General features: G+C 32.4%; 1 protein-coding gene and 2 long non-coding RNA genes across 5 annotated transcripts; 2 read left to right on the forward strand and 1 right to left on the reverse strand.

Annotated features, from left to right (window-relative positions):
- The first annotated feature begins 3,059 nt into the window (after window positions 1-3,059).
- Window positions 3,060-9,286, forward strand: LOC148598691 (calcitonin receptor-like). 2 transcript variants are annotated; one of them, XM_088561957.1, is made up of 2 exons: window positions 3,060-3,189; window positions 7,975-9,286. In XM_088561957.1, the coding sequence occupies exon 2, from the start codon at window positions 7,982-7,984 to the stop codon at window positions 9,155-9,157; it is 1,176 nt and encodes a 391-aa protein (XP_088418083.1). In that variant the 5' UTR covers window positions 3,060-3,189; window positions 7,975-7,981; the 3' UTR covers window positions 9,158-9,286. The 2 variants fall into 2 exon arrangements, with proteins under 2 accessions (XP_088418083.1, XP_088418082.1); XM_088561956.1 differs by lacking the exon at window positions 3,060-3,189 and adding an exon at window positions 4,464-4,839.
- A 3,893-nt stretch (window positions 9,287-13,179) lies between these two features.
- Window positions 13,180-21,255, reverse strand: LOC148598692 (uncharacterized). 2 transcript variants are annotated; one of them, XR_015918531.1, is made up of 4 exons: window positions 21,126-21,255; window positions 14,501-14,609; window positions 13,913-14,016; window positions 13,180-13,328 (listed from the first exon to the last, which is right to left on the reverse strand). It is a non-coding gene; the product is annotated as an uncharacterized LOC148598692 (long non-coding RNA). The 2 variants fall into 2 exon arrangements; XR_015918532.1 differs by lacking the exons at window positions 14,501-14,609; window positions 21,126-21,255 and adding an exon at window positions 15,556-15,574.
- Window positions 21,235-24,293, forward strand: LOC148598693 (uncharacterized). Its single transcript, XR_015918530.1, has 4 exons — window positions 21,235-21,372; window positions 22,502-22,568; window positions 23,258-23,331; window positions 23,665-24,293. It is a non-coding gene; the product is annotated as an uncharacterized LOC148598693 (long non-coding RNA).
- Window positions 24,294-25,521: the final 1,228 nt, after the last annotated feature.

A 25,521-nucleotide genomic window follows, 5' to 3' on the forward strand; every position in this document is an offset into this window, starting at 1 on the left:
ATTGTCATGAAACCAAGGAGTCACGAGTCGAGACTTACAAAATATTACATGTATGTCTTCTGACGTGGTTTATTGCAAGTAGTCATGCATGCATTGACCGGCTTGAAACCAGGTATTTAACATACATAAAAGTATGTGATGGACTGACAGAAAATTGTTATCTGACATACAGATATACATTTTACTTAGATAATAAACGATTACGAAAAATCGTCAAGCAAAGAGGCCGAGAACTACAGTATACAACTGAAAGTGAACACATTAAAGGCCATTTGCTTTCCACACCCGGATTCTGTTTCGACTAGCCCCGGAAATAACAAATATAACAGTTGTATCGCTCAAGCGCCAATACACATACTTGCAAACTCGACATGCACAACTTTTCGTTTCTGTAGGCATCTCCATCTACCCTTAAATTAGTCTGAATTTCTTCTGACCCTGCAACCCTCTTTTTTTATATCCAAGATTGCAGGGTCACAGGAAATTCGAACTAAAGCCACTGTTTCTAACATCAAACAAATTAAATGTCAAAAGCCCACATTAATTTCTTCAAACTTTGACCTTTGACCTAGAATGTTACCCACTCCCAAATATTTGTAGGAGGAAATGGATCTTAAAGCAAGATTTCCATCCATTGTGCGGATGTGTCAACAGAAGACCGAATATTGACTAACTTCCTGATTAAAAAATTAAAATGCACACCGTACAAAAACTCGTATAAAACGCGTAGCAATTTTGCTTTTACACAGTGTGTTAATTTGCATGTGTGCATGTTAACAAACATAGGTAAAATTTGTGCATGTAAATGGTACTTTTAATTTAGTATGAACAAGTGAGGGAAAAAGAGGTTTTATTTTGCACAAACATATAAAAAAATGAGCGTCGTGTGTATGATGTCATCGTCTTTCATTTCATACTACAAATAAATTTGATCTCTGGAAATGTCTAGAGTGGCAAAGCAGTTAAAGGTTTGGATTTAAGTTAGAAGTTATGAATTAAAAATGTTTTTATTTTGGGACCGAAGAGCGTAGGGAAAAATTAAGAAAATGACATGTTTCCAGTTTCCGGACAATATATTGAATGAAGTGTACAGTTCTCTATGAAACTGAACTCGAGTTTCCATACATCACAAAAAGGATTGTTGGGAATGAACATAGACTGCTTTGGAATTAATACTACATTAGGACGGTTGACATAAAGTTTAACGGTATTTACCAAAATATGAAAAAAAAACAAATATTGTCGACCAACATCATAAAGATCATAAACCTCTCAGAATGCGACGACTCTATTCGCTACACTGCTCCATCGGATCAAGATCAATTGATACAGAGAAGATAACGTAAACCGATAGAAGGGTCTGAAAAATTCCCAACGATGTTAACTGGCCGAGTGGTCTAGGGCGCTGAACTTTGCGCAGGCGGTGTTGCTATAGATGTCACAGCGGTACGAGTTTATCAAAAATCAAGCCGCTAATGTTCAAGTTATCACACGAAAATCAAATATCGACGGCTGACGATGACAGCGCCATGCACTTTATATAGGCTAAAAACCACTAATTCCACTTTCCATAGGCTTCTATGCTAATTTCACAATATTCAATGGCTTCTATGGACTTTACCTTAACTTTAACCTGCAGAGGACTATATATCAGCATGATTCTACATATGTCAGCTCACAATCCTCAGAATGGCATGTGGGGTTAGCAGACTTGCAGTGCAGTACTGGTCACCGGAAGTGAAGGGTCTATAAATAGCATGGGAAATCCCAGTGTTTTCACAAGACAGGGGTATATTTAAAAATCATTATGGAGATTAGGCTTCACATCACAAGAAGCAAAATGCACCTATAAAATGTACAGAAATGTTTTTCCTTTCAGAAACTGTTTAAATTTTTTAAATAAGATGAGAACTTTTTTCACAGCACTATGAGGAACAGGGGTAATTTCTGCGTAGGACTATTTTTGCGTACGTTCCAAATGCTCATTGGTTGAATTGGTGGTCTGTAACCTATATACGACCGGAAATGTATGCTGTCGTATAAATTTAATATTTTGCCCGCTTAAGAGGGTATCACCCACCCCCTTTTTGGATTTGGAATTTTGGTCATTTTTAGAGTGTACTTTAGACTTAGGTAAACAAATACATGGACTTATCATTTCAAAACAGCCGTACTTTTTACTTCAAATTTCATGGAATTTGGACTTGACCAAAGAGTAAAATTGTACTTGGAACTTCAGCCAAAACATGGAGTGTACTTTGGACTTTAAAAAGGGGGAGGGGAGTGATACCACCACTTAAAGTGAACGAAGTGCTAGTTATTTGCCAATCCTAATCAGATGGACATCTTAGATGTTATCATTAGTTACAATGTGATATTTATCATTTTTATTCTTCAATATTATATAAACTTACAAGTTCTCGTAAGTATCATGCACAGTTACATTTACATTTTCTCCAAAGAAACGACTAGTGCTGATGCATCGAGTATAGCAATTCAATAAACTATTTGGTATGGAAAATGAAAAATTATTTTTGACTGGCCATTAGGAGATCCAAATCAAAAAAGAGAAAGAAAAAACATTAACACTAACAAGCAAACAATCATGCAAAAATGTACGGCTGTTTAGACAACTTTATTACTTTTCCAATCTGGGACACAACTCCTATCACCTTTTTAAAAACAATTATATGACTTAATGGAAGTTTCTTCACTTGCATGATTGTACTTCAAATAGTTCAATATAATTGTCCCTACATAGACGGACACCAAGAGATACACCGTGGGAGAACGCTGTACGTAGCATATACATGAACCGACCTGCGAGGAATAAAACTGACATAAAAACTAATTGTTAATAAAGTACATATTAATGACTGATACGGCTGCATTTATTATTCTTTATATTAAAGAAAAAAATTGTGCACCTATAAATAACGTCCTCGTAACAATAGCCGTTTATTTTATAACAAAATAAGAAACGCGACACCAAAATGAAATTAGCCGTAAAATTAATTTAAACTTGACTAACACAACACTCTTTATGTGACTACTTTTTATGATGTGAAAGATAACTTGAACAGCGAGTTAATCACCAAAAAATAGGTTTCTGTTCAATATTCAGACATTTTTGGTTGATTTTGTTTGTTTACACGAATATGAAATACGGCGTTTTTAATTCATAAACTGGTAAGAACATATATGACTTTAGTATGGAATTTCAAGGACCAATAGGAAACGCCCATTTTCATCTTAAATGATAGTTTTTTTTTCTCTCGTAATAGTTTTATCATTCACCTATCTACTACACTACAAATATAAGTAGTTAGCTGGAAAGCTATTTTTTTTCTGACGTCGTACCATCCTTGTAGTATTGAGTTCGTTGTTAGGAAGAAAGTAATTCCGACCCTATTCCTTAGCAGGAATACCCGCGTGTACCTTGTGCTCCAGGCTGACATTTGTTCATTTTTGTCTTAGTCTTGTACAAACGTATCAGTATTTTTTTTCAACAAAATGGGGGGAGTATTAAACCCTCAGAACCCTTCTCTGGATCCCCTACTGAGCAATACGATATAAAGCCAAAATATGATACCAAACCAAATCGCACTGTTTGTTTTATATTCACTCTTAATACAATTTAACGTTCACTTCAGCTCTAACGGCTAATACAAAAAAAAATAAAAACAAAAACAGAAAATATCTCCTAACAAACATTTATTTCAAGTGATATCTCTTTTAAGTACAGAATACTCCGATAAGTTATCGATGAATAATAATTTATTTGGTTCGTATCTCTTCAGATCGCTGTTTCCCCTCAGACAATAAAAGATAAGCACCTTTAGTTCTCTTGTAAATTTACCCAGGCTATCAGTCTTCACTGTTTTAGTTTAAGTGCATTAGGCAGAAAGTGTCAGTTCGTTAATTAAGTACAATTCCCTGTAAGAGTGAGGCTCAAGTATAACTTCTCTTAAATGCAACAAATACATACTGTTCCTTTTTTGTTTTGTTCCTCCAGATCTTCTTTGTTCAAATCTGTTTAGTTTTTCTTTTTTCTACATTGGTTCTACTTCATTAAATTTTATTTCAAATTAAGACTTCTGAGGAATATTTTGGTTATCTTATGGCATATTATATATCGGGCCTTGGCTTCATAAAAATGAACCTTGAGATTTTCATCAAATATTAAATTTCAATCAATCTGATTGGTCAATATTTGAACTGAGTATGTATTTGAGTGAGGAACATTAGGGGCAGGCACCTCTCCTTTTTGTAGGAAAAATTGTCATTTGCACGAGTATATTGACAAAAAATGGTAAATAATATCCTAGCACGCCTTATTTCTGAGGAACCAATGCTGGCAACCCTCCTTTCCAAAGTGTTTGGATCCTCCCCTGGTCAGTTGATTAATACAACCAGTCAAAAATTATCTATGTACATAATTTCTAAGAAACGTATATTGCGGGTATACATTTAATTTAGGGGTCTAGTTAATACTTCCTGATCCGCCAATTAGAATGTAACTTTCATAACTTGGAAAGCGTCTTTATTCAAAGGGAGTAACTAGAAATTTCTGAAAATGTAAGGGTGTTTATTTATGTTCTGCATGATTTGCAGAACAAACCATAATAAACTTTGAAACTAGTTAAAAATTTTACCAGATGTTCCTTGGGATACGTACCTAATGAAATGATCGACGCACTGCCAATATGAAGTGTTTTAGTTTTAAATCATCATTCTGTAACACGTGAGGGTAATTTATTCCTTCAATTTTATTCTTTATGACGGATTCTTTTGTTGATTTAGAAGAAACGTAAAACAATTTAGACTTGAATAATTCAGGTAAGAATACTATAGTATTATTTATGATTTTAATTACATCTCATTTTTTTCTCATGTTATTAAAACCAGTTTTACTTGTTTCCTCCAAATGAATATATATGATATTTGAGAGAAAACATATGAACAAATGTGTTTGTCCCTATTTCTAATGATCAAGAAAATCTTCTTCCCTCGAAACTTAATTTTGGCATGCATCATTATCTTCTCGAGGGGGAGGGGGCCTGGGATTTTGTGTTGAGTTTGAATTTTTTTAGCGCAAGCTCAAAAATATTTTTAGCAGTAACCGGAGTTAAAATGTTTTCATTTGAAAATCTACAATTTTAAATGTGTGAAATATTGCATCACATTTTTTCTGTCGACGGCCTAGTAAAAAATAATTTTTGGTAAATATGGAAATTTATTTTTTTTCTAAAATAAATCCCCCCTCAGTATTAAAATGGTCGGTGCCTTAGGACAAAAATTTTTAGACAATCAAAAGCGTTTCAGTAATGTTTGGTTTTTTCTCTCTCTTGGCTTCTCTCTTTCTCTATAGACTAATGTGACAGATCTAATTACACTATTGTCTCATATGCAGCAATGAGAATTATAAGAGAAACTTGTAGACATGAAAGATTTAAAAATTGTTATAGAACTTGTTTCAATAGCAGTACTAATCTTAAAGTACATGTTGTTGTACAATGCCTTTTATATACAGATCTTAGTCAAAACATTCAAATAAACATTAAAATCTGTTGTCAGAATATTAAAAAAAATATATTTTTATTTAATAATGAAAATATGAGAAATATAGCTGCCAAAACATGCAGCAATATTTTATCAAGAAGAAATAGTCTCTTACATCACTAATTTAAAAAAAAAAACTTGTTGATAGTTTTACATGTTTTTATTTAAGAAATAAACTCAATTCTATAATTATAATTTATATAGTTGTATATAGAATACACTTATGTCTCTCATAAATCTTTAAGATTACATGGTCCATACAAAACTAATGTCTTGGTTGTTCTTTGTAGATTTTAAATATGTGTATATGTTTGGATGTGGTGAGACTTTAATAAAATATTGAATCTACAATAAAACATGCAGTTACACAGGCAAAATTATTTCACATGATTTTCACACGAATTTCACATGATTTTCACCTGAATTGAGCAAATAAACTAAGTGACAGAGTTCTCGTGAAATTCGGGTAAATGGAGCCTTCGCGTGAAATTCACACGAAATGTTCACATGAAATTCGTGTTTAGTGAATTTCACATGAAAATCATGTTAATTTCATGTGAAGCTCGATTAACACGAATTTCACGTGAAAAATATTTGCCTGTGTACCAACTGGAAAATCTTCATTCTTCAATTTTTTTTTAATTAATCGAAAAATAACATTTTGGATATCTTGTTTGGGCCTTCTGATATAATGGAATCTAGGGACCAAGATTGTCTTACTACAGAGTTACTTCATTAGAGCAGTATAATCCACGAATGGACTATCAATAACAAATTGGCAAATGAATTATTGCAAAGCACTTATACCAACAGTATAGCAGATGTTTTTGCCAATCCGTTGGTAAATAAAACATCTACTAAAAAAGTTGTTGTACATAAATCATTATGTATTTAAGTAGAAGTCTTTATGAAATTCAGACAGGAGTCGATTCTTGCATGTCAAATACCTACCGAATTCATTTTTATTTCTTATTCAGAATCAGTTACAGACCACATAAGCAGTCATAGTTTTTCATTTGGGTGTTGCTCTTTTGACGTAAAATTTATATAGATTATAAATGAAATTAGCACTTTGCAAGAGTTATCGTTCTTGATTTTGTCCCATTTGATTGATTTCAGTGGGAGATAAACGTATGATTTTCCCAAAAGTACAGATCTGAATATCATAACTGCTACGTTAGAATATAGCATTTGTATATTTAAAAAGAGCATTGTGTGTTCGGTGGTTTTTTCTTCACCATGATTCACTTTAGTATGGACAGTGTTTGAATTTAATATTGACGTGCATGTGTAAGAATAGCGCAGATGGCAAATGTAGAAATACTTTCAACGCATCAATAAGTTACTTGTACTTTAAAAACAATTAAAAGATGAACCGTAAAGTTAAATTAAACAACTTAATAAGACAGAACATATTTGTTGCGCATTGCACGATATCAATGACAGAGATCACAGCTCAATCTCCATTGCATACCTATTAACATAGTCTGCTTCCCAATTACAACGTATCAGTCCGCTCGCTATTATGCTCTGCTATACAGTATATGAACAATTTCAAAAGGCATGAGCATTTCCAATTCGAATTTTATATGTCTTACTAAATTACCACTTCCGAGTCAAATGCCCATCCTTCTATGCAAAAGAACCAAATACACACAGAACCTAACTGTAAGCATTCCAAGTGCATAGCCTGTGTGAATGTTTATCAAAATTATTCAAAATTGATGAGGACATGTACTTTAAAATTGTTTTTATAGTTTACTACAAAAATGAATGAATATTGTTTACATGTGCGAGTTTTTTTTACATCAATGCTTTCAGTTAGCAGAATAGGTAAAAATACGGACTTTCAGTGAAAAAAAAACATCTATTCAAGTATTTTTTTTTTTGAAAACTTGAAGTTATACGGTCATCGTACCATTAATACAATAATTTTTTAAATCTTATTTTCAAGCTTCGCAATGATATGCAACTTTTATATGCCATTTATCCTGAAAATTTACAGTGAAACTTTGCAAAATTACTTTTTAAACACGCAAAGTAATGTTAGAAGTGGTTAGTAAAACCTATACTTGTTTCTGAGATCTCTTTAATCAGTTACAATTTAGCTACACATTGTTTTAAATAAATACTGATGTATATACAGTGTAAGCCTGATTAGTCATTAAGTGCATTTATACCCATAATCAAACCCCATTGGAGCACGTCCTATCTATTTCTGGGATCATCGACCTTTCTGATGATATATTTGTTTGTTCTTCAAATGGTGGTACATGATGCATTAGTGTTTCTTTTCATTTTTAAATTCAATCTACTTTATTCGAAGAAATTCGTTGTTTTCGTATGTATGTGCATCATATTAGATTCTGTTCTGAATTTATTTGATATGCACTATTTTCAATTTTGTTTTAGGATTGAGATGCTGCAAGAAAATTTTACCACTCTTGTTATAGAAGCATACGACTGCAAATCTCACATTAACGATGGTTACATCGCAGACGATAATAGTAAATCATACTGCCCAACAGTTAATGACGGAATTCTTTGTTGGCCAGAAACGCCACCTGGTGTACTGATAGCACAGCCTTGTCCTCCACTAGCGATATTTAATGAATATAATATGGCGTACCGGAAGTGCGGAAGAGTTGGACAATGGGAGTCTTTTAACGAGAGTATTGTTGTTATTGGACAGTCAAATTTTGAATTGTGTAGTCACGCACCAACTTCTCCTACGCAAATTACGAATTTTTACGAGATTCACAACTTCTTGTTTAACTCGAGTATAATAACACTTGTCTGTTTGTCTTTTTCAGTATTTGCAATATTGGCGTCATTTTTTGTGTATCGTTTTGTTCTTCCAAAATACATTAATGAAATTCTTCGTGTCAAAATTCACAAGCATTTGTTTTGCACTCTTTCGTTTGAGCTAGTTTTGAAATTAGTCATACAAACTAAAATACTTCTGTCGATTAACCATTCGATTTCAGTAAACAAACCGGTTTTGTGTGAAATTTTGACCGCTTCAAACAAATATCTTGAATTCTGTGTACTTGTGTGGATTGTGAATGACTGCCATTTTATTTACATAACAGCGAGGTCGGGATTTTTGTGTATATCCGGTTACAAAGGTTATATTTGCATGGGATATTTAATGCCCGTGGTACCGATTTTGTCTTGGGTAATAACTCTTATCGTCGAACACAAACATACATGTTGGGATGGTCACATGAAACTAGCTTCGATTTGGATTGTCGAAGTTCCCGTGATTCTCTGCTTCGTATCAATGGCGTTCTTGCTGGTGTTGTCCGTTTATGAAGACAACAAACGATTACGTCTACACTTGAGAAGGGAAGCAAAGATAATAACGTGTATAAAAGCGGCATGGGTCATTGTTGTGATCCTCTTTCTATCATTTTTATTCATAAAGATACCGGTTCATATACATATATCAGATTTGAGGCAAAAGGCTATAATTCAATACTTAGCAACAACACTGACGTCATTAAAAGGATTTTATATTGCGATGTTGTGCAATTATTCCAACATCAAAAGTTTTGTGAGGAAACAAACTCAATTAAACGACATAGAGCTATGAACTAATTGGCCATTTTGTCTCATGGTTTCCAATGATTTTCAATTAAAGACAATAAAGTTGTGTTCTAAATGTTTCCAGGAATTATGTTGTACGTGGTTGTGTTGGATATAGTAAAGATCTGGCACAGTGGTTTGTGTGTCAAGGTTTTATTCATAATTTTTTAAATGCAGATATTTCCTTGTTGTGATTTTCTAATCGTGAAACATACGATCTGTCATCAACAACCGTGTCTTTTGTTTAAAAATTGTGAACACCATTTCACTGAACTTATCAAGCAAACAAAAACAAAATAGTTATGCACTTACAATGTAAAAAAAACCCAAACAAACAAACAAACAAGAACAACAATAACAAAGAGAGTAAGGGTCGTGAACCAGAGCTTTTCCGGACACTTTTGTTACTTTTTTAAAATTTTCAAAAATTAAAACTTAACTGCAACTCTCATAAACAAAGCAATGGCGTCTGTAAAAATGGTCACCATTTACAAAAAATATGAAGTCATGTTTTATTGATTTTGATAAACAGTTTGTCATAAAATGCTAAATGCAACACTTCGACCTTTACACTTTATCATGGAAATGACTACATTTTATAATGATTTCTACATTTTTCCTTAGATTAACAATCTAGTTCTCATTGAGGAAAAGCATTTAAGATAATGTATCTAACATTTCATATTTTTTGTTCGATTTGAAAAACTATACAATGATCGTAAAGGAGGCGGTTTAGATTGTTTTAAATCGTATGCCACTACAATAGAAACATTAAAATTTAAATTATATTTTATTGTCAATACAACAGCGACAATTTGATCAAGCACAAAAAATACATGTACGACTTGAAACTCCTTCTTTTAACATGAATTACATTGCAACATATTATTATACATACAAATATATGTACAATTAATTTATTTTTTACATGATTTTTTTTCCTTAAACGAAGTAGGAAACATATTATTTGTGTTCGGTTTCTTCCTTTTCTTCTTTATCTTTTCTTCTCAAGTCAATTGGTATGTGAACTTTTTGGGAAGAATTGGCGGAGATGGGGACATAACTTTTTGTAGCTTTAAACTGGTGTAGAGCTGGTATGTCAGTTAACAGCTAGTAGTTCTTTGTACATTTGTGTAATATATATTCAGTTTCTTTATTTCCGTTGTAACAAGAGACTCGGACCTTTTTATCTGTGTTTTATTGTGTAATATATTTTTTTTCCACAGTGGCCATATTTTAAAGGGGAGGGTTGTGATCACGCCAAAGTACTTTAGCCCCGTCGTATTTTTTGCGCCTGTGCCAAGTCAGGAATTTCCGGCCTCTTCTTGTATCGTTTTCAAATTTAGTTTATTTTTATGTTATTTGAGCAAAATATAGGGGAAACTCTTTCATTGTACCTATTTATAATGATGTTTTGGGTTCGGCTGCAGCCTGCCCTGTGGTGTTAGGTTTTCCTCGTCATTCCTTGAAAACCAATGGGTGGCCTTTGACAGACATTTTCATCCAGGTGGGGTTTTTGTCTCTTTGACATATTCACCATACCTATTTACGTTATGTTTTGAAACTTACATCACAATCAATTAACAGTGGTAAGAGAGATAACTCTGAAATAAACCTACTTGTTCACATTTATCAACCGGTTCAAAGGTTGACAAAAACTGGATTTATTAATATACTAGTATGTATAAGTCGTAGAGTCGTAGATAACATATCCTCATCAATACAAAACTCTAATGAAGTGAGTTTTGTTCCACTTTTTATATCATGGGTGTGGGGATGGGGTTGAGCTTTTGTTTGGGGACAAATATTAAATGGAAAGGATTATATATTTATACGGCATATTTTTTTCAATTGTATATAGGATGAATATGGGCAAAGGAACTCATAGTTTCAAAGAATACATGTATCTACATGACATATATTCATACAAAACCATGGCATCTGTAATTTAGAACGCAGTAGATAATATAGATGAATATTGGGTCTAGGACATAATCTTTACAGACAAAAGCCCCCGGACAAAAGTTCCTGGACAAAAGCCTCCTAGGAAAAAGCCCCAGACAAAAGTCCCCTGGCAAAAGCCCCCGGACAAAAGTCCCTGGACAAAAGCCCCCGGACAAAAGTCCCTGGACAAAAGCTTCCTAGGAAAAAAAGTCCCAGACACCCCCTTCTTAAAATATGCCTGATGTGTACAAAAAATTAAAGGTTGTTTTCATAGTTAAATAACCTATTATGAACATTATGAAAAAATAAAAATGAATTACATCTTACTGACTTCACTTGGCATTCATTCCTCCCCCCGCGAAAAAAAGTGTTCTACATTTATATGTAGTATATCAAATTAAAATCTCAAATTTTACAGTTGTAGTATTTTAAATAATAATAATTTGTTTTCTTATGGGAGGTTTTTGTCCTGATCCCATATTGGATACATTTTCAAATATATTCCCCATTTTCTTCTTTGAGGGTAAAACATATAGTATTGAAGAGACACTTTCCCCAATATATTACTTGAAGGCTATGATATATTTGAAATCTTTAATGATTGATATATATATATATATATATATATATATATATATGTTTAAATTACATTTAAAATTTCATGAAAAAAAACCAGATACAAGTAAAGCAGTTTTTTCTATTCAGATTGAATAACAATCTGCAGCAGTGTGGTATATAGCAGTTGACTTCTCGCCCTCAACGTGATCCGTAATTGATCAGCCTGGCACTAAAACTGTTTTAATTTGACGTAAAGCGTTATAAGAGCATTGTTTTCTACTTTAAATTTAATGACCAAGTTCATTAAAGCGTTCAGTTGCATTTAAAAGACAGACGCAGTCCCACTGTATAGCATTTTCTTTGATATGTTGGGATGTAACTTATATGAAAATCTCTTAAAGCCTTGAGAGAAGTTGGTTTATCATTAAGATTGTATGAATACAAGAGTCAATAAAGTGAACAAACGGAATGGTATAGAAACTGACAACACAAGACAATTTAAATTTGCAAAACACTGAATTGCAAATCTTGCGCCGCTTTTTCTTCAACCTACCATGTCATGTGAGTAACCATTGGATGCAGATTCGCATGGGATTTAATGAAATGCATTTTATTTTACAATTTTTGATAAAATAAACTTATAGTTTCAATTTAAAAATCATGGGATTTTTTTATCCCATGGGATTCTTCATTATCCCATTGGATTTTCTTCTCCCATGGGATTTTTTTTCTCCTATGGGATTATTTTTCTCCCATGGGATTTTTTTTGTCCCATAGGATTTTTTGTTTGTAAATCAATACAGTTAGAAACATATAAAAATGGGTACATGTGTATGAAGAGGTATTATGATAAGATACCAGAAAGTACAAATGTGTGTGTAGATTGAATAAAGCTATAGAATTTAAATAATTTTACATCTCTATTATTTATAAGCAAGTAATAACCAATGCATTCTCACATTTAGTAAGTATATTTATTACTTTATTAAATTTTATAAGGAATATGCATGTTTTTATGTATTTAATTATTCAACTTAAAAAAGAATTGAAGCTAAATTATCTTGATAAGTGTTATTTCTTGAACATGCTTTATAACAAAATATAGTTCATTTTTTCTTGCATTGCAAAAGTACTGATATTGTTGATAAACTACAAAAAGGTTAGTCTTTCATCACAATTCATAACCATATCCACATTCAACACAAAAGTATCTGTATTTTTTGGCATTTTATGTCCATTCTTAAACAAAAAGTGTTAAAATGCAAAATCAACTTTATTTAATACACCCCCTGTAGTGTAAAAATTGGGTTGATTTTGTGCAAAATTTTGGCAAAAATGAGCAAATTAACGCCTAAACCTTCTTTCATAATTTCCAAGGATATGAAATAGATGTCCATGCAATTTGACAGGAATTAAATGTCTGAATCAAAGTCTAACTCATTTTGAACCTTATATCATGGGCAAGAACCACCGTTCATATAAACTATTCTCAATTTCTCATTTGATGGTAATAATAGTAAAAGCTCATGTTATGTACTGCACACTTTGTTGTGATGATCTGATCATGATAGTGTTGCTCTTAAATATAATGTGAAAATCCTCCTAAAATTTTGCAGGAATTTCTTGCTGTATACCAGTAGCTATTCTGACCATAGAATCCCAACCAATAATGATACCTAAAAAATAGTTAAGAACTAAACATGTCATAGTATTGGGTAGATTTTTAATTTAAAAAAATGCAAACAAAGCACAAAAATGTGATGTCAAGGTCAATGGTAATTAACCCTAGAGCATGTAGAAGGCTATACATCTTAAAAATGCTTAACAACATGCCAATTATCAAAAACCTACCTTGAAAGATAATAAAGTAACAACCTAATGTAACAACCTAATGTAAACATGATTTGTGTTACTGGCTGAATAATTACTATGAGGGTGATTGGTCAGTTTCAACAGGCAACAACCACCCCCTCACTTTTCAAAGCCATGCAAAGCATAATCTGTGGGTCTTCAACTCTTAAAGGTTTCTTACAAATATTAATAACTTATTAATGTATTCTGATTTATATGGAACTCATTCATGTATAAAGACAGAACTTAATGTGCTAAGTTGAAAAACTAACTACAAGTAATATGCTTCTTGTGCTCAATTAACTAACAGAGTGCAAAACATTAATAACAATTTGAAGTAAACTGATTACCTAAAAAAAACATCAAAATCATGTACAAGTAATGCTTTACCATGCATATATAGGAATACCTGTAATTACAAGTTATCATATGTTGCTCTCACTACAGGATCCAAAACCCAATCCATCAGGTTGGTCAATGTATTAATAGTCATCTGGTATTATCAGGTTGTCCCTACAATATACAAAGCTAAAAGTACTGCATTGAATCTCTACTGATGCATTTCTTCACATATTTTTTTTAAAATACCTTGAGTGGTTTTGGAGGAGCTGTGCTAACAAGGTTTTCACATTAAAAACCAATCAGTTTAATTATCTCCCTTTATGGGTCTAGTGAATATATTATATCTTTACATAAAGCCTAACTTTCCAATTTTAATAATATAAAAAATTAGATGACATTCAAACAGTATGCGTGAAAGTTTCTGATAGTCTGTTAAACGAAAAACAAAATCAAACATCTCCACTACTATTTTACGAGTTTAAGTGTGCTTTCTATTAAAATGTGCGTCATGAAAGCTTCCTGTGTATTCAAAGCAAAACTGTTTCAGCCTATTTACAATGTCATCAAGATTATGTTAAAAAATGCAAACCTGTGGATGAAAAAAAATTGTTTAATCATTTAATAATCACTGAGTATTGCATGTATAAGTACTTACTTCTACAGTAAAAGTGTCAAATGATAATTGCCCTTTTTAATTGGTCAATATTCTTTTCTAAGAAATGTGTAAGTGTCTCTCTTTTAAATACAAGTCTTCACTTAAAGTTCTGAAAAAGTAAAAATACAGCTAGACAAATTTAGTTGTACAAGTATTAAAATGCCAGCCACATGTGTAAAGATGGAGTTCAATATGGTTCTGTTGAAACTTTTCTGTTGGTATTGAACCCTCCTCACTCAAAAAAAAACCCCAAAAAACAAAAAACAAATGCCAATCAACATATTTCAATCTTTGCACACAGCATATCTTATTTTAAGTTCTATTTAAGAACTTTTAAGAACTAACATGTATTAGGAACACATACTAAGCAACAAATCCAGTTAAAACTTTTTGCAGGATTGTCAGGTAGTGCCTGTTTTGTACTATAAGTAAACAAATTATAAGTCTATTCTACTGACTGAAAACTTGTGACTTGTTCTTGTAATTAATGTTCAAATGAGGTTGAATTGATTACAAATACTTTAATTCTTCTTTGACAGATAAGTAGCTATATGCTGGGCAGATCCAGAAATTTGTAAAAAGGGCTGGGTGTTCATTTTTTCACTAAATAAGTATAGCTGAAAAAAACTCCCCATTACTTAACAAGACATATTTTTAAGTAGAAATATTGATTTTGCTTGCTGGTTAAATATAAATAAAAATATTGCCATTGCGAAGCAAAAATTTTCATCCGGGTCGCCCTCCCCCCTCTTTGTAATGTCCATTATTATTTTTATTAGTCTTGCAAAGATGGTACATATACAGTAAAGCTCACGATGCTCGCTGATTTAGGAAATGCCTACTCCATATTATAAACTTGGTAAGGAGTGACCAGTCCCTGTAATATAAATTCCCTGACCACGGTAACTTAATCATTAAATATTACAATTACAGTGAAAAAAAAAAAGGATTCTTCAGATACAATAAATATTCCCCCTTCAAATAAAATACTTTAAAAAAAATTCTAATTTTATAATGGGTAAACACCGCACGAGAATTCAGCTGTAGTTCCCAACCTGTGACTGTGGAAGGAGGAAACTGTTTCAGGAGCAGAGTAGTCAGAGCAAATCATGAAGATTTTCTGGAGCAGTACAACTCCTAACTTATTGTAGTCGGAACTTGACGTATGCATTCATTGCTGTATTGAATTCGTTAGTTTCTGAACGATTGCAGCATCAAGGTACCAGTATCGTATTGCATATCCCTGAGCAGGTGTACGTCAAAACATGGATGCTATAAAAATATAGTGCATTTTCTTTTTGCCTCTCTACAAACTAATATTTTGTCAAAAGATATGAAAAATGACTTATAAAATAGAGCAAACATCACACTGTAAGATGAAGAACTTTTTGAAAAGAAAATCTAACATAATATCATAAAAATGTTCCACTGAAAAGGTTGGTTTGGTAAGTGCAAAACGAAAGTGAAAGTAGGGAAAATGGCTATTTATAGTTCGAGACTACTTTTCTGTCCGATCTTCGTGGACTCACCCTATTTTCTTTGCGGGAAATTATTTTTTCACATGTCCTTAGAAATGCTACATAAGTGAAAGTTTTATTGAATCAGTTTACATATTTTTTAAAAAATCCTAAAAATATGCACTTCACTATAGAAGTCTATGGGAAAATTAATACGATACTGAGACCTCAACACTTATCTCGCTGCTGGGACGAGGTCATAGCGGGGAATGAACCGTATACAAAAGCGTCTTGTGTCATGCGTGATTTCGGCACCCCGTTTCGCACTGACTGATAATACATATCTGAGGTTTCCTCTGTAATTATCCTTTCGTATAACACTTGTTGTTATATCGATGCAGGAACGCACAAGATGAGCATTCCAGTAACGTAGTAAATAGTTGTACAAAAAGTAAATTTAGGTAAATGCTATGTATAATATAAATCCTTGGGCTAACGAATGAAACTGTACTTTCTCGGGACTTTGTCTTGATTAAACATAGTACGTGTACATTTTAATACCCAGATCTAACGTAAGATGCTGGCATTTCCGTTCGTCCATAGGATGGTGCTATATCAGAAAATAACTTCCATGCAAGCGAACCTCTTTCACGGGCTGCAGTAATTCGGTTTTGTAATGTAAATTAAAGCATGGACTGTAAAATCATTGGTGACAGTTACACGCATAGACCTGTAATTAATTATAACTCCCTGTTACATGTACGGTTTTAATTCGCTATTAAAATGATAAAAACCTTGTATAAATTAAAAGAAAAAAAACTCATTCACTAGTAAGCAGATCCTTTCAGTAAATATAATTATATACAAGGATTTTTATAATAGCCTATCAAAATCTTTGGTTGTTATATTAAAAAAAGAAGTATTAAAAATGATATAATTGGATTAACGTGGATAATTTCATGCAAAATTTTGGTGAAAATAAGGAAATATTATACTATGACACACACCTTTTTTTCTAGACCCCCACCCCTTTTAGAACCCACTTTCAAAATCTCGGTTAAGTTTACATACGACACTACACAGGCCAGGTGACGAATAGAATCGCCCTGAGGTAATTTTAAAAAAATTAATTGTTTTATGGCTCAGACAGAACAGGTGACTCAACAGGTGACAGGATTTACCTGTCCAATATTGCAGTAGAAGATGTTCGTTCCCTTACAGTTCTGATCATCCGTGTGTATATAGTGTACAAAAGTGCGTTCCTGTTATATACAAGAAGCTTTTACAGATGAGATGATGACAAAGGTATACTAGTATATTCCAACATTACAGTAAAAATCCTTAATTGTATAATTTCAAAATCGCCTACATACATGTAGGGAAATTGAAGTTCTAAAGTCTGTCATACCTCTGGTTATAGCTACAATTTATATGATATGCATTAAACTGTATTGTACATACGTGTAATAAGATTCACCCATTCAACTTATCGAAACACTATACGGTAGAATCTGTCCAATATTGCAGTAGATGTTCGTCCACTTACAGTTCTGATCATCCGTGTGTACATAGTGTACAAAAGTGCGTTCCTGTTATATACAAGCAGCTTTTACAGATGAGATGATGACAAAGGTATACTAGTATATTCCAACATTACAGTAAAAATCCTTAATTGTATAATTTCAAAATCGCCTACATACATGTAGGGAAACTGGTTATAGCTACAATTTATATGATATGCATTAAACTGTATTGTACATACGTGTAATAAGATTCACCCATTCTACTTTTCGAAACACTATACGGTGGATTCTATATGTACAATCTATACCTGGTGTACACTGAACATACTATTTTGTACAGTTCATATTGGTTACCAAGTGTCTACACGTTGAAGTTCAATGAAAGTGTACATTGCGCGTTTTTCGATTCAACGTTTGCGCCAATTGGATAAAAAACTAGTTTAATTGTCCCAACATATTTCCCCGTGGTTGAATTGCGCTTAAAAAGACTGGCACTAATTGTATCAGTCTACCTGTAAAAGGCAATGATATCAAATATTTCATAAAAATATGAAAATAAAATAGAAGTTAGGAATATATATATATCCAAAAAATGCCAAAAAGATGTAATCTACACCTAAATAGATCTACCTTGTATTGGATCTATTATTGAAAAATCTTTTAAATGGACATTAACTCCGCCCGGATAACTTGCCGGTCCCAAGTCTGGATGTCCCTATCATATGTAAAATCAATTTCAATTCTTCCCATGCGCGGTTGAGCCACGGTGCTTCACACGTCATACAATAAGGACACAACCAATGTCATGCCAAAAACTTTTTTAAAATATTGGAGAGTTCTTCGTGATTTCATCACTTACCTGTGATTTGGATTTGGTTGGCAAAAAATCCCTTGATTGGCATGGGGCATCAACTTTATATCATCATAACGTTTTCGTTTTTTAAGGTAATTGACAAATTCTTTTGGTTCTCTACACTGCCAATAATACTCTTTTTATCCACGGAATTTTAAAATAAATATTCAGTAATTAGACTATGTGAGCATAAAAAATTTTAAATAATTTTTAATGATAATAGAGGTTTACATATAAATATCATTTCAAATTTATTTTTTAAGTAAAAGAGTAATAAATTTACACATAAAATATGAATTATTTTATCTAAATGAAACATTTTACAGAACTAAAAATGGATGTAGAATAACAAAGTTATAAAGTTTTGAAAATTGGGATTCTAATCATGAATTTGCTAATTGTTTATTTCGTTGTTTATTTGCCAACCAATTTGACACTTAATGATATGAAAATTAGTGAATATGACATCACTAATGAGATTGGCGAACTCTCCTATAGTGGTCCAATTTCTATTTAAAGACTCCATGAGCGAATCAATGAAATACCAAAAAAAATTTCATCCTTAAAGATCTGCGATTAAAAGACCAGTTTCAACAAACATGGAGATCCGACGTAGAAAACTCGCATAAATGCTTTTGTTATAAATTGATTAAAGAAAAATTTGAATTCGAAAACTATTTAGATATTTTACACGAAAAGGATGCTATTACTCTGTAGATTCAGAGTAGGCAACCATAGACTACCAAGCGAAACAGCAACTTGGCAAAACTTTGATAACTCAAGTTTATGTACCTTATGTAATAATGGAGAACATAGAGATGAGTTCCATGTCATTTTCCAATGTCTCCATTTTTCGGACACGAGGAAGCAATTTTTAAACAAAAGATATTTAGAGCGAGTGAATGTTCTGAAATTTAAAGATCTGTTTCAGACAAAAAACAAGCATGAATTACGAAACCTATGTAATTTTGTTAAACTCATCGAAATTGATTTTAAAAATGTTTCTCAAGGTTAGTCCTCTACAATGCCACTATCTGAAATTTGTCAAAATGTGTTAAAATGTTATTTACTTAATCTTTTTTTTCTGTTATCTTATTATAGTTTCCACAATTGTCATGCGCTGAATATTTATGTATTAACTGTATTGTCTTCTCTGTACTGTAATGGTGTTTAGAGAATAAAAGAATCTAATGACAAGAATATCATAACATTATATTCCTTACGAATAAGCCTATTCAACGGTTTAGTTTACTTATTGGGCGAGTATCGAGCTTTCCGTGCTATGTGTAGAATATTACCGTAAAACAAAGGGTGAGAAACAAACATGAATATTTTTCCATAACAAATGAGTGGTTATTAACAAAGTTATCGAAGTGATAAAATCTATATAAGAGTCGAAATGAAAAGTCTGCATAAAATTTAAATGGTATTATCAAAGTACAACCGGAAAGTTTGCAACCATTGCAATGGTCATCGTCACTCGGTACAGACATTTCCTTTGGACATTGAGAATTAAACCAGGTTTTATGGCGGCTGTCCTTGGTCCCCTTATAAATTGATTTTTTTAATGTGACATTTGTGCATAAGAAATAATCAAACAAATAGTTGCTTCACATATTTTCGATAAAAGTGAATAGAATATATCATTTTCATAATTTTCTTGGTTAAATTTAGGGTCCTATGTCAGCTCCTATTTTGTAAATATCTTGATCTGCCACACGAAACACGTGCGAAGCCATATTACGGGATGTATTTATTACCTAGATTATCAGTGCCCCCAGCTAAACCGACCACTTCCTGTATATTGTACTTAATTAACAGTAAAACGGAATATCGAGCTGTTAATACCTGTAGTAATTTTCTCGTAATAAACGAAAATTTGAGTTTTACGTATACATTTTGACTGCAGATTTTGATTTTTAAAATTCATTGTAAAGATCAATTCAAATCAATATCTGTATAAGTTAAGTAAGGCAATCATGCTCACCAGTACAATGTTACAACAAACAACAGTACATATCCCAGTATTCTAACACCTGAACAGAAGTTAATATACGTTACAAATGCAAATACACAATCATAATTAAAGTAATTAAGTTAAGACTGTAAATACATGGACAAGGAACCTACATAAATTACGCATCACCTTGAAATTTCCAGTGGTTTTGAAATATATGCATGTACTATATTTTGAAAGAGGAGGGGCTTCTAAAATAATTAGGCTAGACATACTGGCGTCACAACTCGATACAAAATGAAATTCATCCTTGACACTTTTCATTGTGCACAAAGCACACTATCTATTTGACATCTCTATACCATAGTAACCCCCATTTTCAACAAACAAGGAATGTGATGATTATCTTAGTTTACATCTAGTAAGGCATTTTTTTGTAATAAGTCCGTTTTGTTAAATATTTTTGCAGACTTGGTACAAATTCAACAACAAATTTGTACAAATAACACTTAGGAGAACCCTGAAAGGTTCCGTTTAGATCAAATGTTAAGTACCAGTCAACATAAAATTCAGACACTGCTAATGGAAAAGTGATTCATGTTGGATAAAAAGTAATTCACGGTGAAGAAAACCTACCAAACAAACGATGCTTCTGTGCAAATTTCATTTACAATCTACATTTTTGTACATACTTTTTCTCTATTTAGCGCAACCAACAAATAAAAAACTAAGATTATGTGATCAGTAACTGTTTCTAAACAAGAAATAAAATTAAATTGGGTTGGCTTTTGACGTGCTGTCTGATTTTTAGAAAGCCTGATAAAAAAGTACTTACGATTAAAATACTAGGAGTGTGAAATGTGATGCACGATAGAACGTTTCCATGTGTTGTTACCTTTTGGTCCGTGGTCAAATCATAACTTGTCACATTACACCATAATTCGTTTCTTTCCCCTGTATTTCCAAACTCATTGAGAAACTCTTCGCATGAGAATAAGCACGCGAGAATAAGGATTTTCACTGCTTTCAAAATGTTGGATGCAATTAATATTTTAAACTCGTTCTTTCCAAAATAGAAACAGGTTAGTATCATTCATTCCCGAGTATTCGATATTGTCGTTTACTAAACGGAAATAAACGCGAGTTGAAGGATCACTCAGTCATAACCATTTTACTGCTACAAGTGGGGCTGCATGTACTGGACGACAACAGCACATCTCACTTCCAGATAATGTTTACTAAAACCGTGTAAACACGATGGCTTTTTAAAGGGTATGGTCTGGATTAGACCCCCCCTTTTTTGTTGGATTTTTTTTTCAATATTTTGCCATTTTTTTGGGAAAATGTGGCAGAGTCAAACTTTATAGTTTTCATATTTTAAGCAATGATTTTTATTTATGTACTGCAATGGTAATTCTTCTACAATTGATGGAATAAATATTGACTGAAAAATGTGACTAAAACAGTATAAGCAATGACCATTTTTGAATGCTGGAATAATACATTTTGTATATGTTCCATAAGTTTATCTGTGCACGCAGTAAGACAAACTAGATAGAGGTAGGTACTGTCTCACATAAGGTACAGTACAAATGTTTTTTTTTGTTAAAATGTAGATATGGATAGTTATGGGTACAAATGTAACATGTTTATGTTGTTAATCTTCTGTTTTAACAATTCAGAAAGGCTTTAAATTTGAAATTAACAATATAGATATGATCATTTGAAACCATAATAGATTCAGTGCTTTTAGACCCAAATGTAGTACAGAGTTTTGATTTTAGCATTGTAAATATAAAAATACTAGTTTAGTTTTTCAACCTGTCCATCACACACTGAAGATTGGATGCAAGTTTTCATTAGTGGGAATTGGGGTGTAAGATTTCTTGTGTTTGAAGAGAAATTGTGTTACGATTTGGAAATTGTATATATATGGCATATAAGTTGTACTGATTTCATTTTTTCTTCTCATGGAATTTCATCAGTGGACTTAGTACTGTCATATTTTAAAAAATTGGAAATTTTTTTGGCACCACTTTTTGCTCTTATTTCTGAACATTGATTTAAAAAAAAATGGTGACAGAATTTTGGAAGCCAGTGCAGCCCCTGTTTCAGTTACATGTTTATAAATCCATTTTACTGTCTATATACAGAATCTGAAAGTTATCTAATTTTGAATTAATGCATAATAAGTATAATTTTGTTTTGAAGGTGCTCTATGTTGCTCAAGAGAGATTAGAGGATGCATGAAAGGATTCTTAGTAATGACTCGTAAAAGGTGAGTGACATATAAAGAACTTAATTAAATTAAGAAAATTAAGTATTAAACCAACTATGTCTGAGGCAAGATAAACAAGCTCTAGCTAGATGTTAAGTTCTGGTAAAAATCACTATTACTTGCTATCAGGAGATATCTCTTTTTGTATACAGATGCTTTTGTTATATGATTAAGCCAAAAACAAATATCTTTATTGTGTGAATATTCAATTGCAAATAGAGTTTGTCAAGTCCTATTCTAAAATTATAGTTGAACTGGACCATTATTATTTAAGCTCTTATCTTTGCACCACTAACATACCTTGTGTTTCAAAGGTAATCAAGGGAACCAATGTAATAGCGGCAATCAAAGGAATGTAATTCAGAGACAAAGACCAGACATGGAAAACAGACATACACAACAAAGAACATAAAGTAACTAAAATCATACACACAAAGTAACAAAAGCAAATGAGCAACTCAGACTACACTAAACTTGTTACATTTTTTGAAAGTTCAACGACAGCTTTCTCCACAATCTCTTAATTAATTTTGATTAAACTTACCCCCAGCATGTTGGACTTAACATTGAATGTTACTTATGTGCATTACAAGATAACTGCTTTAAGGATGCTTGCAATGAAAATTAATTCAACTAAATTCAGAGGTACCATATGTATTATCATGCAGATTTGTTTTTCACCATTTCAGGAACCAGCCACCTGCTTGCCTCTATGGTGAACGACTAATTCAGTATATGCAAACTTGATAGCTTATCATATCAGGTATACACTGTTCTCCAGAATTTTTGTACTCCTGCTTTTTGAGACGGGACATATTATGGCATACTGGTGTCCGTCCATCTGTTCTTCATACTTTGCACAATAAATCAAAAGTGCTGCCACGAACTTATATAGAAAGCACTTTATCTGTGTGTCTGTTTGTCTGTTCATGTTATCTTTTAGATGTCTGATTGCAAGTAATTTCAGCTGTTGATATTAGAAATGAACATATATCAAGTAAGAAAAAATAAGATCACTTTGATTACAAATAAAATGGTATTGTAAAATATTTTATATATTTTGTTTGCATAAAAATTTTTACTTGTTTTATTCTAGAGACGAGAAATGAAGCATGCTTCATGGGTTGAAGCTGACCAAGAAGAAAAAGAAGTGCCAAAAAGCTGATTATGGACCTGAATTTAGACTTCCATTAGAATTTTTATAATTTATTTAAATACTAAGATAAAGGTACTGCTCATACAGCATTTTAAGTTTATATTCTTAAACAACATATTTATAGTCAGAGTGTCTTTGAATATTTTTTTCTATTCCGTTGTTTTACATTTGTGGTTGATAAGTGAATTTTCAAAGTGATTTCATTTCAAAGCTATAAAAGATTAAAAATTTCAAAAACATCCCAGAACAATACAAAAAACCTCTCTCTTTTAGTCATACAGCTTTTTTATTCATACTGCACAGAAGAAAAATGCACTAAGTGAATATGCAAGGCATACACTCTCTATGACTATCATTGTATTTTAACACAAGATATCCCATGGGAGAAAAAAAATCCCATGGGAGAAATTAAAATCCCATGGGAGAAAAAAAGTCCCATGGGAGAAAAAAAATCCCATGGGACACAAAAAAATCCCATGGGATTCTATGAAAATCCCATGGGATAAAAAAATCCCATGAATTTTAAATTGTAACTACAAATTTATTTTAGTAAATATTGTAAAACAAAATGCATTTTATTAAATCCCATGCAAATCTGCATCCAATGATTACTCACATGACATGGTAGGTTGAAGAAAAAGCGGCGCAAGATTTGCAATTCAGTGTTTTGCAAATTTAAATTGTCTTGTGTTTGACGTTTATATCCGCCATATCGACATCAATATGGTGTTCATTGTTCAATACAATCTTCAAAACATCTAAAAGATATTGCATATCAAAATTTTCTCGTTGGTATTTATCTACACAAACCGTGTCACGTATTGATTCATTTCATCAAACGTTTAATATTTGAAATTTTATCTTGTTGTGGTGTTATAAGAGTAATCAAGGGAACCAAAATTCTAGCAGATATTAAAGAAATATAATCCAGGGACGAAGACCAGACAAAGAAAACAGACACACACTCAACAAAGAACATTAAATAACCAAGGTGATACGCACGAAGCACAAACAGTAAATGAGCAACTCGGACTCCAGTAAAAACTTGGAGCATGGACCAGCTGCACCGCTAGGATAAGCGTCCCCTGCCTTTCTAGAAACACCTACTGAATTGTTCATAAAAAGTCAAGACTGGGTACATGTAGATGAAGAGAAAATTAAAACTATGACACGTTGAATAAATCGGTTGTCATGGTGCAGATGGGTACACCGTAACGATCCCCGAGTTCATGATGACGATCATAAAATTTCGGTAGTGATGACTTCAATCTTGTAGCAATATAAACATGTTCATAAAGCCCAACTGTAAGAAGTCTAGTGGGGTTCAGAAAGTCTGCGTTGTATGAGCTGTGATTTGAAAGCTCCATACGCAGTTGATGAAGGGATGTTGCCACAGATGAAAGGAAAGTTGACAATATGGAAAGGTAAGTCATCGTTATTTCTGGTAGTAAAAGTTGGGAAACTGAACTGAATCCTATCTCATCTGTATCATTGGGTTACTCTAGGTTGGATATTAATTGAAAATTAGGACGTGTTATTTCACGTGCACCCTATACAGTCTCGAATACGTCTAGACAATACTGAATCACAGTTTTCGATTTTAAATAATTTCCACAGAAAAAAAAACATTGGCTTTTTTGACCATGCATGCAAAGGATTAAAATAGGCAGATAATATGGTCTTCTTTTGGAATATGATTCCTTATACACCGTCTTGATAGATAAAATAGAATCTTTTGTTACCTTTGCGCATGACAACTTGAGACAGAAACAGAGAAATATTTTTTTTATATTTTTA

This window comes from Perna viridis, chromosome 14 (assembly GCF_037379345.1).
Source record: "Perna viridis isolate PV_CMFRI_1.1 ecotype Kerala chromosome 14, ASM3737934v1, whole genome shotgun sequence".
NCBI classification, from domain to species: Eukaryota; Metazoa; Mollusca; class Bivalvia; order Mytilida; family Mytilidae; genus Perna; species Perna viridis.